Genomic DNA, 18,478 nt, shown 5'->3' on the forward strand with positions numbered 1-18,478 from the left:
TTCACTCTTTTACATTGTTTTCATGGTGGTTGCACCAATATACATTCCTCCAAGCAGTATACAAGGATTTCCTTTCTCTACATCCTTGTTAAAACTTTACTTTTGCTATTGTTTATTGATTGGTTGTTATTGTTAATAGTAATGGTCATCCCAAAATATATGGTTTCTCACAGTGGACTCAATTTGCCCTTTCCTGATGATGGTTTCTCATAGTGAAGACAGTTTTTGTATTTTCACCTTCCTTGAAAGGGTATCTTATATATTATATATTACATATATGATGCATATTCCATATCAAACTATGTAGAATCTATTTGTATGATTTAAATGTTAGTTCCTTCCTCTTGGTGCCCATTGTTTTTCTAGAATACATGTACTCCATTTTAACTTTCTCTGCTGTGCTTTTCTACCCTTTATTCCTTTCATTGTTTTGTTTTTAATAATTTAACAAATTTTGAGGTTATAATATTATTTTCCTTTCTCCCTTCAAGCTTTCCCATTTACACTCTCCCATACCTACCTTGCTCTCTTCCAAATTATGTTGTTTTTAACTAAATCTCAATTGTTCAATTTTACCAATAAAGACTTGGGAACCAAATGCTGGGGTGAAAGCTTGCTAGCTCAGAGAGGCAGAGAAAGCACCCAGCTGACTTTGCTCCTCCACCAATGTCCCAGAAAGACAGCTTTCTCCTACACTGTCTCAAACAAAATTCTTCCAACTCAATGTCCCTTCCTCCTACTTCCTGTGTGTGTCTCTCTCTCCATCCTCCTGACTCTCTTACTCCCTATGGTTTTTTTCCTGTCAGCTGGTTGCTTGTTCTACCACTTAACCCATGATTGAATTAATTTAACTTAATTAATTTACAGTATTCATGCAGAAAGCTCTTGGATTAAAGGTGTGTGCTAGGGCTGAGCCACAATACAACTAGAAACAGGTTTTTCCACTAAATAACACAATCTCAGGGTTCACAGTGTGATCATATATCCTGCAACAATATTCAATACCTTTTTTCTTTAATTTTTTCTAATATTTAATTTTCTTTAATTGTTGTTGTGTGTTTGTGTGCCTACATACATACATATAATCTGTTCAGTATGTATGATGTTGCTCACATGGGTGTTTTCAGGGCTGATCATTTGGATTGGATTTAATATGCTCTTCTCTCAGCATTAAGTTGCTGCCTGTAGCTCTTTATGTAGGTTGAGGCTGTGGACTTTTCTCCCTTCCACATTAGCATCTCTACTGGTGTTATTCTTGTTCAGGTCATGTTTAGGCAGCCACGTTGGTGAGACTTCATGTCTAGGTGACACAGTCTCACAGCAAACTTTCTCTTCTACTGGCCCTTACCTTCTTTCTGCCACCTCTTACACAGTAACCTCTTAGCCTTAAGTGCCAAAGTTGGTGGTAGATATATTAGTTGGCACTGGGCTCCACAACTCTGAATTTTGATCATTTATGGGTTTTTAATCTCCATTTGTTGACAAGAGACATTTCCTTGCTGAGGGGTGAGAACTATACTCAATACTTATCTGTAGGTGTAAGGATCAATATTTAGAATATAGTTAGAGATTGGGCAGGTTTAGAAAAGTGGCAGTTATAGATTCTCCTCCAATACCCATTTCACCTCTAGCCTCAGGCAGCTTCTTAGGTTTTCAGTACCAGGAATGATTTCTTTTGTGTTGAGAGGGCCTTAAGTCAAATTAGAGAGCTGTTGGTTACTATCATTGTATGCATGCCACTATTGCATCATTAGGCATACCTTGCCATGCTGGTCATTGATGTGGTTTAGAGGTCTCATAGCTGGGTAGGACTGTTGGTTGCTTCCCTTCTTTGGAAACTTGCATGGCAACATCTGGTACCATGAGGGTTAGTCCTTGAGGAGGAGGGGGCTTTCAGGTTAGATTAAGCTTGGGTCCTATGTCTGAAATGCCTGGTGCCTTCATTGTTTCTCCCATTCTTTAGCTGTTTGCTTTCATCTGTACTGTCAGTGGTTTAGTTTGAGGCTAGCATGATCTACAGGGCCAGTTCCAGGACAGCCAAAGCTATACAAAGACACACTGCCTCAAAAAAATGTTGTTACCATTGACAGTCACCTCTTGGCATTAGCATCGTTCTATAAATCCAGCTAACTCAGTTGTCTAGAAAGTTTTAAGTTGTTATATATGTCTCTGGAAACTCTAGTTTTGATAGTCCCTTCTGAACTTTAAACATGGAGGTCAATATCACTTCCCAGGGGATGTTGCTATTTTGGGTTGGTATATATGACAGTGGAGTTGTTTCCCATTGATATCGTATAGAAAAAGTAGATGTATCAGTCCACTGAAAATGTGTAACAAAGAATATAAGTTAGACTTCGTGGCTTTATAGTCCTTGCCCTTCCATAAGAGAACTGCCCATCTGTCCCCAATGCCCATCACCATTGCCTTGTGCATCAGACCTATGTCCAGAGAAGGAATTAAGGTCTGGAACTCAAGAGGCAGGCAGCAGGAGGATTGTGTGACCTGTGTGTGTGCACACACACATGAGATTTCATGGAGAACTGATTTAATTGAGAAAAAATCATGTGCCACAACTTCAAGTTCTCTCATTTTAAAATTACTTGAATTTATGCTTTGTTCCAAAATTGTACAAATTGATAAAACTAATAAAATAATAATTTGACAAGTGTGGTTTGTACAGATTGATAATGCTCAACAATAATATGTAATATGCCTGCCCATATGAATTACCTTGTATGTAAGTAGAAGTTAATTTACTCACATTTTCTGTAAGTCTATCAACTGAATAAGGATGTTGTAAAACAATAAGTGGAGTGAGTCAATTTCGTTTAGTAGTTCAGTTCTTCACTGGGTATCTTGCTCTAAAAATGTTCATTTTTACATTTTTTTTAAATTAGGTGATTGGAGATGCAATTCTTGCCTATACAAAAAATGAACGAATTAATTGGGTAAGAGAGTGGCCTGGACAGACTGTGCTCTGTGTATCTCAAAACTTTTGGACGGCAGAGGTCCAATCCTCTATACCAAAGGGACTGCCGGTAAGCTTTTGTTACCCACATTCTCCAGAATTTAGAAAATAGTTGTTATGCAAAGAATAAGTACAAAATGAGGATAGCTCATTTGAAAACACACTTTGTGCTGTAAGCCAAGTTACAGGTTTTAAAAATAAGATGTGTAGAAAAAGGCACATTGTTATTCAAGACTGGTATCAGAAGCGCTTGTTTATTCCCATCATGTGAGAGTCAAGGACCGGATTCCCAGTGTTGTTGTTTGCACATTTTTCTGCCTTTACTAACAGAATGGTAACAGGACCAATGAAGTTACAAAGCTCAGAAATATCTGGAGGTATAGAATAATAGAATTCTCTTTTGTGCCTTAAGCAAAACTACCCTGTATCGAAAAATCATCAATTCACTTAATTTTCACTTATTTTGACCATTTTAATGTACTGATTTTGAATATATGAATATTTTGAATTCTGCTTAATACCAAATATTCAAATATATTTGAGCATATGGACTTAATATTATTATTTGGATAACTGCTACTAATTTTAAAAATAAAATTGTACATTACACTTAGTGTAATGCTTTTTTTTTTAAGGAATGTTTAACATTTCTCCATTCATCACAGATACTGTGAATGTCTATATTATCCCAGGCATTGTTTTGGGTATGGACTCAGCAAGGAAACAGTGGAGTGGAAGATTTCCTGTCTCCCCTATAAATTTGCTTTGTTAGTTTTGATTGTCTTCGAGCTTTGGGGAATGGCAGAAAAAGTTAAAGAAAGCCTCTTTGGCATATTTTCGTCTGTATACTGTACTTGAAAATGTGAGGCATGCTGCAAGTTAGAAATCACATCCGGTGTTAGACATGTTAAAGAGCCCCGTTAGCATTTTTCCAGCAATACTGTAATACTGCATGTATCAGGCCAGTCAACATTTCAGAGCACTATCCAGTTCTTGTCCATTTAAATGGTCAGTTTTTTGTTTTATTTGTAAACCCATCAAGTCCGAGTCCAGTTCATATTGCTTGACTACTTCTGGTTGTGAGACCTGCCCTGGAGTGTGATCTATATACCAAATGTCACACTATTGAAGAAAACTGACATATAGGGTTAAACACTAGAGTCTAGAGTGTCTTGTTCTCTGCATGTTGACCAGTTGTGGCCTCTTAATTAATTGCCATCTACTGTAAGAAGAAACTTCTCTGAGGAAGGCTGAGCAGTGTATTGATCTATGGGCATGGCAAAATCATTAGGACTCATTTTATTGCTATGTCCACTTAGCAGAATAATAGTAGTGGGTTTCCCTTAGGGCTGTAACCTCCCTAGCCACAGATTGTAGCCTCATTAATAGTCTACCATATGAGTCCCATGTCATGGGCAGGCTTTAGTAAGACACTCTTACTATACTTGAAGTAAGAGTTCAAGTAAGCCAACTTGTAATTAACCAATGGATCATCTGAGACCTGGAAGTTACTGATCTTTAGCTTAAAACAGTTAGTTTTACATCTATTTTTTGGTGAGGAATTTGATAGGACTTTAAGGCACTACTGAAAGCCAAGTAAGTGCAGGAGTTTGAGAGGGTTGTTTGTCCTCTTTAGGCTAGCAGATTCCCAACAAGGAAGGATGCAGGCATGTATGTGTAAGTCACTGCACCTCACCAACGTGCCACTCACTTTTCTGCAGGAAAGAGAAAGTGTGGGGATATAGGTCAAGGTCAAGGGTTTTCAGGTGCCAGAATGCCAAAGCGTAGAGTTTCCGCAGCAGCAGTAAGTATGTGGAGTCCCTGGATGTCCCTACCATGTACCTTTAATATTCCATACTTTGATAATTTTCTCCTAACGAATGAGTGGTTTACCTTTGAAACTGCTGAGTTGATTGAGTGGCAGATGATTCTGCAAACACCTAGAGATTCCTGAAGCTTAAAACTACAACAGTTTCTGATACCACTGCATCCACAATAAGTAAATGTTTGCCTCGGCATCTCTGTGTCCATTTCCCTCTTCAATAAGTGCTGATTGTGAAATGACACCATGAGAGATGTAAGAGGCTCTTTAAAATAAATTGAAGAAATGTCACTGTTGTAGAGCTCAGGATGTTGAGAGTGCGAGTGGGATTTTGAATTAGTTTATTGGGGTCGAATAAAGAAGGATCTAGGCCTGACAAAAATAATCAATTCCAGAGAACACAGTGGTAGTTACCATTAGCATCTCTGTCTCACTGTAAGAATGTTGAAAAGGAAGAAATATCATTTTCTCCAGTTTAGTTGACTAAATTTTCATTTGATAATATAACATCATTCCAAAAGAGCTTAGTTTTTAGTATTTTGGAGCCAAATTTCAGTTCGAACGTTATTGTTTTGTTGCTGTAAAATACATTGTTCTAGTGCAAATAAATTTATATGGGCATGTAGTTAGTTGGTATGTTCACCCAGTATGTCTGAATGTTAAATTCTCATCCATGTTGTAATAGAATGTGGAAACTGTAAGGGGGCTGAGAGGAGCCAAATTGTACTAATGAGAGGACAAAGACGAACCTTGTATGATGGGACCCAAAACTGTCTTTACTGATTTAGCTACTAAATATAGAGAAATTCACTAATTGAGTTCAAGAAACTTAAACACTTATATGGTTAAACATGGGTGGAACAGAAGTTAATTTTTCATTACTTAAGAAGCAAATCACTAGCAAGTCATTCATGTAAATAATAGAAATGAAATGGTGTTTAAGCCCCAAGCACTTGAATAAAGAGCTTTTGCAAAAGTAATAATTAAAATGATAAAAATTTTCAAGGAAGACGTGTCCTGTCCCCCGCTTGGTTCTCTAAACTGCTCACAAGCTCAGAAGCTGGCTTCTTGGTTTAATTGTTGCCTCTTAACAACAGATCTAAAATAAACTCCTTAGCATGCAAAATTTATTAAAAATTATGAGAGTGGAGAAATTGGCCACCAGTCTACTGGAACATATTGACAATTCCCTTAAACACAGTATTTTTCATTGATTTCAATTTATTTTCATCATGAATCCTCTTCCAGTTTTGAATTTTCTCATCTACTGGAAGAGAGATTCCAAAGCAAGCCAGGTCCTTAGAATTTACCTTAGTGCAAGGTAACCAAATCACTTGACATTATCTATTATTATTATTTATTATCATTTTTACATCTTTGCTCCTTGTTGTTTAAGAAAATGCCATATATACTTAATACAGAAAAGAGGTTACTTCTATTACATCTGTAGGCTGCAAGTCCAAGATTTAGGCAGCCCTGTCTGTTTTTGGTTACTCTGATGAGAACCTTCTGGTTACATCACAACATGGTGGGTAGCACTGTGGCTAGAGAGGGGACAAGAGAAAAAGATACAGTATAAGAAAAACAGGAGGGACTGACAAGAGGCCAAGATCCCCTTCACATAACGACCCATGTCAGTTTTCCACCACTATGACAAAATACCTTAGATGATCAGCTTAGAGGAAGATGCACTTATTTTGTCTCAGGGGGAAAAGAGAGAGGGAGAGGAAGAAGAGGAGGAAAGAAAGAAAAGGGAAGAGAAAAAGAAGAGAAAGAGGTATGTCCATTGTGCCTTTTAATGACACACCCCATCAATCTACTTCCTTCAATAATTCCCACCTCCTGAGGTTTCTACCACCTCCCAACAATGTCATCACCAACAACCAAGTCCTCTGGGGGAATATTTCATATCCAAAGCAGAACACAATCCATTCTCATGGGACTAAATCCAATTCCACATGAATTACTTAATCCCCCAGAAGGTGCTTAATCCCCCACAAGGCTCTTACAGCTTCCACCAGTTCAGCTCTGCCACAGTGGAGATCAAGCCTCCAGCACACGAAACACCAAGGAACACATGCAAATCATATTTCAACCATAACAGAACTGATATTTCAAACCTCATGTAGCAATCTTATAGAAGAATGCTTAGAGGACCCATGAGATCAAAGGGAGAAAGAGGTGACCCGAGTATCCCATCACTTCCTAGTGTCACTTTCCCCGTCTGTCTCTCCTATGTACAAGTCTCTATTGAGAGGATGACATTTTTCAGTAGCCGAGAGTGACAGACTCACAGTCAACCAAGTCTAGGGTGTAGGTGGAGTTTTATTGTCCTGACAGTCCACTCCCAAATAACCATTCAGAGAGTCTTGTTATTAATTATAAATGCTTGGCTGCTAGCTCAGGCTTATTCCTAACTACCTCTTATAACTTAGTTTACCCATTTCTATTATTTTATGTGTTGCCAAGAGGATAATGGATTTACCTCTCTGGCATGTTTTGCTTCCTCCCGCTGGTGACTCTTCTGACTCCACCCTTCTTCTTCCCAATGTCTTTAATTTGGTTGGCCTACCTATACTTGCTGCCTGGATACTGGCCCGTTAGCTTTTTATTAAACCAATTCAATTGAAAAATCTTTACAATGTACAAAAGGATTATTCCATAGCATGTCCCCCTTTTGTCTTATTAAAAAAGAAAGTTTTAATTTTAACATAGTGAAATTATGTACAACAAAACAGTTATTAAGAATTACAAATAAAAATCTAGTCCATTTGTATTTGGCAAATTTAGAGAAAATAATTGTCTACCCTATCTTGGTGAGTCTAAAGTTTTGTACCTAATTCACTTTCTATCATAACTAAGGAAAACTTTAAGTCTAATTAGTTAATCTTCAACTCCAACAAAGACCCCAGAAAGATAATATTACCTAATGGCAGGGATATCTGACTGCCTGGACAGTATCCAAAGTTCTTCTATGATATTTGGCATCCAACTTTGGCCTACAGGCCTAGTATATCTGAAAGATATTTTTGTGAAGTAGGATATTTTAAAGGACTGTCCTACCTACCTTGGCAAAGTTTAACAATTGCCATGGTTGCATCCTGCTGGTCCAGTTCTGATGATATATTGCCAGAAGTTGAAAGAAGAGCAGTTTCTTTGCCCGGTGGCTATCTTTTACCACAAAGAAAGCAAACTCCATATGGAGTTTCTTTGATGCCCATTATTTTCTCTGAAGTAAACTGGTGTTGACAGGAGCATACATGTCTCAGTGTCACGAAAAGCCTTAGATTATTAAACATTTTTGTTTGTTTTTTATTCAGCCTCTCGTGGGGAGTCAACAAAACCTGTTGAGGCAGGACCAGGCCTCTCTCCCCTGCATTAAGATTGAGCATGGTATCCCTCCTTAGGGAATGGACTCCAACAAGCTAGCTCATACATCAGGAATAGATCCTGGTCCTACTGTTAGGGGCCCCTCTAATAGTCCAAGATATCTCCCACACATATGTAGGGCCTAGTTTAGTCCCATGGAGGCTCCACAGCTGCTAGTCTAGAGTTCATGAGTTCCCACAAGCTTGGTTCAACTATCTCTGTAGATTTCTCCTTCATGATCTTCACCTCCCTTGCTCATATATTCCCTCCTCCCCCTCTTCTACTGGATTACCAGAGCTCAACTTTGTGCTTGGTTATAGATCTCTGCATTTGGTTCCATCAATTACTGGATGAAGGCTCAATGTAGACAGTTGGGGTATTGGGTGTTCACCAATGTGATTACAGAGGAGGACCAGCTCAGACACCCTCTCTACCATTGCTAAGAGTCTTAGCTGGGGTTACCTTTTTGGATTCCTGGGAATTTTGCTAGCACCAGGTTTTCCCTAACCCTGTAGTGGTACTCTCTATCAAGGTATCTCTTTCCTTGCTCTCCCACTCTGTCCCTCCCCCAACTCGACCATCCCATTACCTCATGTCCTCGTCCCCCATCCCTTCCCCTTTTTGCCCCTACCTCCAGTTTATCCAGGAGATCTCATCTAATCCTCCTTTTCAGGGTGATCCATGTGTCCCTCTTAGGGTCCTCCTTGTTATCTAGTTTCTCTGGAGCTGAGGATTGTAGTTTGCTTTTCCTTTGCTTTGCATTTAATATCTACTTAGAGTAAGTACATACTGTTTGTCTTTCTGAGTCTGTGTTACCAACTCAGGATGGTTTTGTCTAGTTCCATCCCTTTGCCTGCAAATATTATGCCAGTGTTTTTTTGCAGTTGAGTAATACTCTCCCTCCCACCCCTCCACACATCCCCTCTTGCTTTCCTCCCAGCCCTCCCCTATCCACTCCTCTCCAAAGGTAAGATCTCCCATGGGGAGTCAACAGAACCTGGCACATTAAGTTGAGCCAGGAAGCCACCGCTTAAAGGATCTACACACATCTGCTTGCCTCTGGCATACAGAGCCTATCCAAGAAAAGGTAGTTACCAAGAATATGCATTTGACTTCATTTTTGCATGTTTAGAATCCTTTTTAAATCTTTGTCAGGTCTTATGTAGAAATTCTAACCCCATGTTGGAATGCCATTTGTAGGTGGAATTTCTCTATGTCTGGGCAGCCATTCCCAAATAGCTACACAGATACTTATTATATTCCTTTTTTATTTAGACAAAAAGAAGGGAAAGTTGTGGAATAATCCTTTTGTACACTGTGTAAATGTATTGCTCTCCTTGTTAATAAGTTAGGATTTTCAAGAAGGGTGAAGTCAGAGGAGTTACAAGCAGAGAGGAAACAGGAAGTGCAAGATGAAAGAGAGGTAATGTCATGTGACAGAATGTAGATTAGTAGAAATGGATTCATTTAAGTTGTAAGAGCTAGTTAATAATAAGTCTGAGCTATTGGCTGAGCATTTATAATTAATATTTAGTCTCCATGTTGGTTAATTGGGAATTGGTGAGCAGGAAAGAAAAGTCTCCCTACACTAGGGAAAAGTAGTTTGTTGAGCCCCTGGGAAGAGCTTTGGCTGGTTGGGTGTTTTCCCCCTCATAAAGATGGAACAATAAGATTAACAGTGCCAACATAACCACAGAGAATAGAAGAGAGTAGTAAAATTAAAATAAGAGGCTGACATGAGTCACATTTGCCCACTGTGTCTTCCAGAATGGGTTTGCCTTATTAATTCCTTTGCCGTAGCAAAAATAGATTAGTTTTAAATTACATGGAAATTATGACAAAAATGGAGCAGATATCTCATGCATATCTATATATGAGACCACCACATATATATGCATAAATATACTAGTTCAAACTATTTCGTTCACTCTGATTTTGATCACATAGGGAATAGTACATTATTTTTTTTTCAGGCTCTTGAGAACTACTTGAATAAGTGTAACATTCAAATTGATGATATTGTTACGTTGGTCCGTGGCAAATTGTCTAAGCAGAACCGTGTTACTCTGGGAGCCCTTGTGGTATTGGATGTCCATGCTAGAGATGTCCTTGCAAACCTCGTCAGAAAGAAAATCAGTGATGACAGTGACTTCGAATGGTTAAGTCAGCTTAGATATTACTGGCAAGTAAGTGGTTTCACAGAGCAATTTCAGCTCATAGCTTTTTAATTTGTGCTTGCCTGAACAGAAGGGTAATCAGATCAGTAATACAGGACCTTTTGCTAATGACTTCCTATATATGTTTTTCCAGAATGAAAATTAAGGCAGTCAATAACTATACCTATCCATGATAGATATTATCATCAATATCTATATTTACGTATCTATATTTGTATTCAAATGTATTATATTAACATATATGTCCATGTAAAGGCAACAAAATGAGCAGAAATTAGGTACTTTCCAATGCATTATTATGCTAGTTATTACAAAATGGGTTAGTCAGCTTTAACATTGTGTTTTTAGATTCCTGATGTATCTGCGTGATGTACAGGTCAGTCTTCTGGTTTGGTTTAGTCATTAAAGAAGCCAGAAACATGACCCATAAAGGAAGGAATTTTTCAAGCTTTCTGGGTGGATGGTGATGCTTGTCATGGATAGGAAGGAAGGGGGTGGGGCAGGGACAGTTACGGTAGCCTACTGAGTGCAGAAGAGATGGGGATTCAGCAGTTCTCAGGTGCCATGTGAGTCTTAGAAGGCATGCGCAGCAGGAGACAGCCAGGAACCTGCACTGTGCAAGCCATTTCAGGACCACAGTATCTGTTGGTGGGAACATGGGTGATGCAACCTGCGTTTCAGAAGGCAGATACTCTCTTATCAGAGTATAGACAAGGAACTTAGCTATGTATCACTGGGCTCCTCAGCTACAAAATTGTGATAATGGCCATATTCCATACTGAAGAATAATAAGTGGTAATACAGAAGAAAAAGAGAACATATTTTAAAATATTCTATGAAAAACATGGGAACCATTGACTTCTATTATTCATTCAGAAAACTAGCTGTTGAATTTTCCTAATTGGTGAACCAGTGCCTGAAAGGTAGTTCTAAAAAAGTCTGCATTGTGGTTGTTCTTAGTAAAAGAGCTTGTGAATTCATATTGTTTGAGACACTGCTTTCTAACCAACTCCATTTGATGTGACTGACCCTAGGAAAATCAGTTAGAAACAAAGATGATCAATGCTGGTTTGCGATATGGCTATGAATATCTGGGCAATTCCCCTAGACTGGTCATAACCCCACTCACAGACCGCTGCTACAGGTAAGCCCCACCATCCAAAGACGGATGGGAAATAACTTCCACACCCACCGTCTAGGCCAATCACCGAGTAAAAGGTACTTCGTTCTTTTGACCTTTCATTCTATAAATGTGTGCTTCGTTGCTTCCCCCACACACCTCTTATGCCTCCTGTCAGTTTCTTTTTCTCACTCCTCTTATTTCTTTTTGTCGTTTCTGGGGACCAGGGTGTTCTTAGGCATGGCTGTGGTTAGCACCTTCTATTCTCCCTTTCCTCCTTTCTGCCTCAAGCTCTCTGACTTCTCCTTAGATTACTTGAAGTATATTACTTTTCCTTCCCCTGAACGCTGAATTTTATAGAGTTCTATTTCTACATTGCATGGTTTCCAGACTGTTCATTTCCAGACTTTAACTACCCATGTCCTAAAGAACCGTGTCTGGATCTTTCTGCTGCAGTCATCCACAGTGTACACATCTGCCTGGTACACCCTCTCTGATATCTCATAGGTCCTTAAAATTTACATTTTATTCCAGGCACAGATTAACCACTTTATGTATTAAATTAGCTTAGACTAACAGGCTGTACATCTCAGAAGATGGTAATAAACACACATTGTATTGGATTCTACTCATTCCCATCTGACATCTCTTCCTAGATCCACCCTGACACCATTTCATACCTACTCAACTTTATGAACTCTTAATTATTTTTTAATCTATTAAGCCAGTTAGTTCTGCCCATGTACTCTTGGGTATGTTGACATCCCCTAGGACACATTTGACCTGCCAGAGGTGACGTCTTTAAAAACAAAACAGATCTCCCTCTGTCAGCATCTACCAGTTACCAATAGTTCTTCAACTAGAGGCGGGACTTCATGAGATTGTATCTGACTTGAGTGTACACAGGTCTTGTGCATGCTATCATAATCATTGTTAATTCATATGTGCAGCTTCCCTGTCGCAGCCCTGTCACACCTGGTTTCTTCCTCTATCTTACCGCTCATCCCAATGGCTTGAAGCGTTCTTATTATATTTTATATTCTCTACTAGATCCTTTCATGGATAAAGACTGTATGCTATTTTTTTACTTGTCTCCGATACCAGCACATATTATGGCTTAAAGGAGGCATTATATACGATATATTTAACTGCAGTTTTAAAGTAGACTCTTAGAGACTACTTAGAATTGTGGATACTTTTGGAGGAACATTATGACTTCTCACATGTTTGCTTATGAATTATGAGGCCTTTCAGGTAGAGGATAGTACTAATAGATGGTTATCCTCATAGGTCTATGAGGGCTGTGGAGCATGAAGTAAAGTAGGATGATTTGTTCAGGATGATGTTCAAGACAAACAACATTTGTTTTGTGCTGGTGACCAGGTGCATGGGCAGGCACACTCACTCGAAGAAGCTACACCATTGGCAAGAAGGGTATTGCTTATGATGGAATGCCATATCCAACTGAAGCCTTCACAGTATAGGATACTCCTTACAGTCAACATATATCCACACACCCATCCTGTAACTATGAGGGGAATCATACATTTCACTTACTCATTCAAGGTACAAAGTATATCCTCTGGTAGCTTAGAACAAAGATGGAAAATATATGTCTTTTCATTTTTTGTTTCAAAATGAGTATGACTAGAAAACAATACAAAATACCATTTCATTGTCTAGTAATAATAACCTTGGCAGGACATAGGATAAATAAAAAACATGCTGTTGTTTTTAGTTTCATAAAATAAAAAAAAGTCACACTGTGTCATTCAAATGTTTTGCCATCAGATGGGGAAGCTAGATTAGAGAACAATTGCAGTAGAGTGTACTGAGTGAGGTACTAGAGGGAAACATTAGGTGCCAGAGGTGTGTGCTACCCACATGGGAACAGAGTTCATGGGAAAATCCCTTGAGAAGCAGTGCACTAAGGAGGGTCTGAATGGATATCATATATTACAAGTGGACTTGATCACATGGAAATGAAAAGGCTCTCTGCATTGCTTCATGAGTGAGTGTAATTCACTTACATTTAATATGATTAGCAAACTAATTGGACACATTAAAATAGTCATGCTGTATGTTTTATATCCCCAGAGCCTTAATTTTTATTTTAATTCACTTATTTTAATAGCATTCACTAAAATTAAATATTATTTTAACCATCCTCTTTATCTCTGTTATGTTTTTCCCCCTTGATTATTGACACAATGTTACTAGGAGTTATTTAATTTTATTTTTGTTACTTGGGATTTTGTTGTTGTTGTTCATGTCTTCCATTCTGGAAGATTCTTGGCTATTACCATTTAAATTGTACCTCTTCACCATTTTCTCCCTTCTTTATTCTATGACCTTTAACTTTTCTTATATTTGATCCCATCATATTTACCTCCTAATACATAATTTTATTTCCTTATGTTTGTTCTGATATTTAACCTATTACTGAGTTTTCAAAAGGTTATTGGGTATATTTTTCTTGTAGAATTTCAAGTTGTCTCTTTTAAATTGGTCTCTCTGCCTCAGAGAGAGAGGAGAGAGGAGAAAGAGAGAGACAGAAAGAGAAAGAGACAGAGAGAGAGAGAGAGAGAGAGAGAGAGAGATATTGTGACCACTAGGAACCAAAGAGAACAAGAAAGAATGCTATATCTGTAATGAAACCTTGAAACTCACAGGTCCCTGCTACTGTGTCTTACTCAACAATGACCCCTACTTTCCAGTTTTCACTGTGAGCATGGCTAGATTAAGGGTTGCTTCCCTATCCTGCCTTTAATGATGCCAGTTGTAGACATAGCCACAGTTTCAAAGTTACCTCTGAAGAAGGCCTTAGGATTTCTTAAAAATCTTTTTTTTCTTAGTTTTGGATCATGTGCAATGAGAAATGGAAATTTGACCCATCCTCTCCTTGAGGAGCCATGTGGGCTTGCTACCCAGACCTCCGTGAAGCTTATAAGCTTCCTTGTCTCTTTTCTCTGCTTGGCCTTGTCTCTTCAGTGGGTACTGGAGAGTCTGTGGCTCCTGTTAGAGACAAAGCAGCATTTCAAGCTTCCATAATGCCAAAAGTGCATTTGTGTTTATTTGTAAGCACCCAAATAATGCATGTCTCTGCAGATTGGCACGTAATCAAGATTGAATGCCCTCATTGGTGACATCCTTTAATGCTTTAAGTGATGAGGGTAGATTTAAAATTATTTTCTTCTATGTGATATTCCCATACTCCTCTAATAGGGTTGGGTGTTCACAGAGTTAGCTGGATTCTCCACATTGACCAGAAGTCAGGACTGAATTCTCAAAGTCCATGTGTTCTAAATTTGTCATGTATATACATATGTATATGCACATGCGTTCTATCTGCTTGCCTGCGTCCACCCATCCATCTATCCGTCCATCCATCACCTAGTCATCCACCCACCCACCCACCCATCCACCCATCCACCCATCCATCCACCCATACATACATACATACATACATACATTCGCTTACCTACTTACCTGTCTGTCTATCTTCTGTCTACTCTTAGAAGTAAAAGTAAGAACAAAATATTGTACTGTGGGATTTTCTGAGCTTGGCAAGAAGGAAGGGATTATTAAGGAGGAGCTGGCAGTTAGGATCCCATTTAACTTTCTTTTTTCTCTGTGTTCCTGATCCTGCCCGTTTCTTTTACCCTAGAACATTATTTGGAGCCCTCCACTTGCATCTTGGAGGAGCGCCTGAAGGCCCAGCTGGCACTGGAAAGACAGAAACAACCAAGGATTTAGCAAAAGCTGTAGCCAAACAATGCGTCGTTTTCAACTGCTCCGATGGGCTGGATTACTTGGCTTTAGGAAAATTCTTTAAGGTTTGAGCCGACTCCTCATTTCTTTACAGGAGGGTAGCTGATCAGAGATGAAAAGGGGTTACAAAGAGGCACAAACGAATGCGAGCGGAAGCTTAGCTATGCCTGGTAAATGTAAAAACTGATAGTGTCTCAACCAGTCCCAAGGACGTGAGCTCTGCCTCCCTTGGCGCCTGCTGTGGGGGTTACTTCCTGCCTGGTCCTCACTGGGCCTTAACTTGGTACCCTGACTACGGAGCAGCCTCTGTGGCAAGGGAGGTCAGGGTGCAGAGAGGGCTGTTATGACTCATTCTTCAAAAAAGTGGGATCTTTCCATGTGTTAGGCAGAAAAAAGTTTGAGAATCACTCACTGTGTAGGCTGTGGTGCGGAATTCCAAAGATTTCTTTAACTTCTGTGTGCTATCCATAGTCTCGGGATCCACTAGTTGACTGTTAAGGTGCATCTTAGATATTTTTCACTGGAAAAAAATCTAAAATCTAAAAAAAACTTGTTATGTATCTGTTCGGTTTGGTTTTTCGAGACAGGGTTTCTCTGTGTCACAGCCCTAACTGGCCTGGAACTAGCTCTATAGACCAGTCTGGCTTCAAACTCACAGAGATCTGCCTGCTTCCGGTCTCCCAAGTGCACTACAACTGCTTGGCTGCTTTACTTTTTTTTTAAATAATGTACATATGTGTTCATACATGTGCCTGTGTGAGAGAGTGTGCATGTACACGTGTGTTGTGTGTGAGGAGGTCAAGAGGTTGATACTGGTATCCTTTTCAATTGCACTCCACTTTGGTTTGAGACAGGGTTTCTCACTGGCTTAGAGCTTACCAAATAGGCTAATCTGGCTAGCCAGAAATTCCTAGGGGTCTGCCAGGTTCTGCCGCGTCTGCATGAGGCCAAAGTGTATCACTATACCCAGGTTTTTTTTTTTGTTTTGTTCTCTCTCTCTCTCTCTCTCTCTCTCTCTCTCTCTCTCTCTCTCTCTCTCTCTCTCTCTCTCTCTCTCTCTCTCTCTCTCTGCGTGTGTGTGTGTGTGTGTGTGTGTGTGTTGGATATTAAACTTACGTTGTTGTGTTTGTGTCAAGCGTTTTACCAGCTGAGCCATCTTACCAGTCACAAAAGACTCAGTCCCTGGCAATTCACCCCCTCCACCCCCGACTACCATGTTTTATTTATCTAAATCTGTCAGATTCTAGAGAACTGTAATGTTGTAAAAAGGAGAATCCAATGTGGAAAGCTCTTGTTTGGAAACCACTTGAGCAGTTTGTTTCTAGAGGCTGTAGTTCCTTAAAATGCTAGGTGAGGTCTAAGCTCAGAGTCATCCCTTTGGGGCTGTGGGCTCTTTGCATTTTCTTCCTTTTATTTTTCTGTGATTTTCAGATATATTTTTAACTATTATGTACTATTTACTTTTGCATTTTCTTTAGCAAAATTAACCATTTCAAAATTTAAACTAACAAAAATATATTGTTTTTATCTAATAAAGTAAACTGTTTTCCTGAGTGAAATGCCCTGGTCATTTTTCACAATTTTGGAATTGTATCAGATTTTACATTTGTGATTATAAATCAGAATGTTTTTTTTTCAAGGAAGTCAAAATAATAAGAAATAAAGTGATAGGAAAACATTGGAATGACAGTTAATTATTCTTCTAAAGTGTCATATAAACTTGCTGCAATGAGTAAGAAAGGAGTTGCAAAGTTAGAATATCCTGGTGTAGTTTGAATAAACAGTACATTCTAATGCGTTGCAAGCAATTCCTGACTCCTCATTGCAATAGTTTTCATTTTTGGTTCAGCTTGATATATTTCGGTAGAACTAAATTTGCTTATTGATAAATGCTAATTGATTGTGTAGATAGATTGTTTTGGTGTTAAGTTCATACTGAGCAGTGGGGTACACATAAAGAAATAGTTCTTACTACTAAGAGCCTCATAATCATTAAATCATTATTTTTAAAATTAAGCATCGCAGGGCTGGAGAGATGGCTCAGTGATTAAGAGCACTGATTGTTCTTCTAAGGGTCCTGAGTTCACTTCCCAGAAGCCACATGGCAGCTCACAATATAACAGGATCTGATACCGTTTTCTGGTTAGCAGGTGACATGCAGACAAGCACACATATATAAGTAAATAAAGATTATAAAATATCATCACAATTTGCATACTTGCATATATTTTTGTTAAACAGCCTTTTTTCTGTAATAACTAAGATTTTTTACTGTATCAAAGTAATGGGTAGTGTCGTCTCTTAAGAGTTACCTATCTTTGATGTGCATGGAATTAATGTTCAATCCAGTGTGACTCAGGACAGCAATGTAAGTGTGTACAAGCCTAGGGTCAGCATTAGTGTCTCTATGGCTTTTTACAAATGGCTCAGTATCACATGTAGAGCAATATTTCATATATCTTTAAAGTACCAAAGGTCACTCTTGCACATATCAGATACACAATGAAATGCATACACAGGCAAACATGCACACATACTGATACACACACACGCACACACACGCACACACACTATGAAATTTGTGCTCAGTAAATATTTAATTTTTATGTTTTCAAATTTTAAATCTGAGTTTAAGCATAATTATTCATTCCTATTTTAGTTTTGTTCTTTGTGACTAGATAGCACATATTTGTGAGGCAATCCATTCTTAGGATTGGAAATTGGGCCTTAGATGTTGACTGGGTATTCTGATTACAAAGCAGTCTATCTGACAATGGAGGTCATGTTGCATAGAGAGGGTTATTACAAACCATTCTTTAAAAATAGCAAATAAAATCAGCTTGTAAATAAAAAGCAAAGGTCTGAAAATTATAGGTGTACCTCTAAATGCCTAAAGATATATCCAGAGTAAAGGCAGTAAATTGGAAAGTTTTCCAGTTGATCAAACTCTTTATTCACCTAGAATAATGAATTGATAATGAAAAAATGAGCTGTCTTTAAAGATAAAAGTGAATAAGCAATTTCTTTGATAGGATATTAAATCCCTGAAAAGATCAGGTGAAAATGCATCATTTCAATGTAATATTCAATCAGATAAAGTTGAAAATTTTTATTATTCTTTCCTCCCAGGGCCTGTTATCTTGTGGAGCCTGGGCTTGCTTTGATGAGTTTAACAGAATTGATTTGGAAGTACTTTCTGTGGTGGCTCAACAAATCCTCACTATCCAAAGAGGTAATGAGCTAGCCTGTCT

At 38.6% G+C, this 18,478-nt stretch overlaps 1 protein-coding gene across 4 annotated transcripts in view; it reads left to right on the forward strand.

The window, feature by feature from the left end:
- Nucleotides 1-18,478, forward strand: part of Dnah7 (dynein axonemal heavy chain 7) — a 275,393-nt gene that overhangs the window by 127,247 nt on the left and 129,668 nt on the right. For all 4 annotated transcript variants that reach the window (XM_040753634.1, XM_040753635.1, XM_040753633.1 and 1 more), the window contains 5 exons: nucleotides 2,898-3,038; nucleotides 10,133-10,345; nucleotides 11,371-11,480; nucleotides 15,124-15,292; nucleotides 18,357-18,459. In XM_040753634.1, coding sequence (XP_040609568.1) covers nucleotides 2,898-3,038; nucleotides 10,133-10,345; nucleotides 11,371-11,480; nucleotides 15,124-15,292; nucleotides 18,357-18,459 — 736 coding nt within the window. The remainder of the gene's footprint in view (nucleotides 1-2,897; nucleotides 3,039-10,132; nucleotides 10,346-11,370; nucleotides 11,481-15,123; nucleotides 15,293-18,356; nucleotides 18,460-18,478) is intronic.

This window comes from Mesocricetus auratus, unplaced genomic scaffold (assembly GCF_017639785.1).
Source record: "Mesocricetus auratus isolate SY011 unplaced genomic scaffold, BCM_Maur_2.0 Super-Scaffold_100010, whole genome shotgun sequence".
Lineage (NCBI taxonomy): Eukaryota > Metazoa > Chordata > Mammalia > Rodentia > Cricetidae > Mesocricetus > Mesocricetus auratus.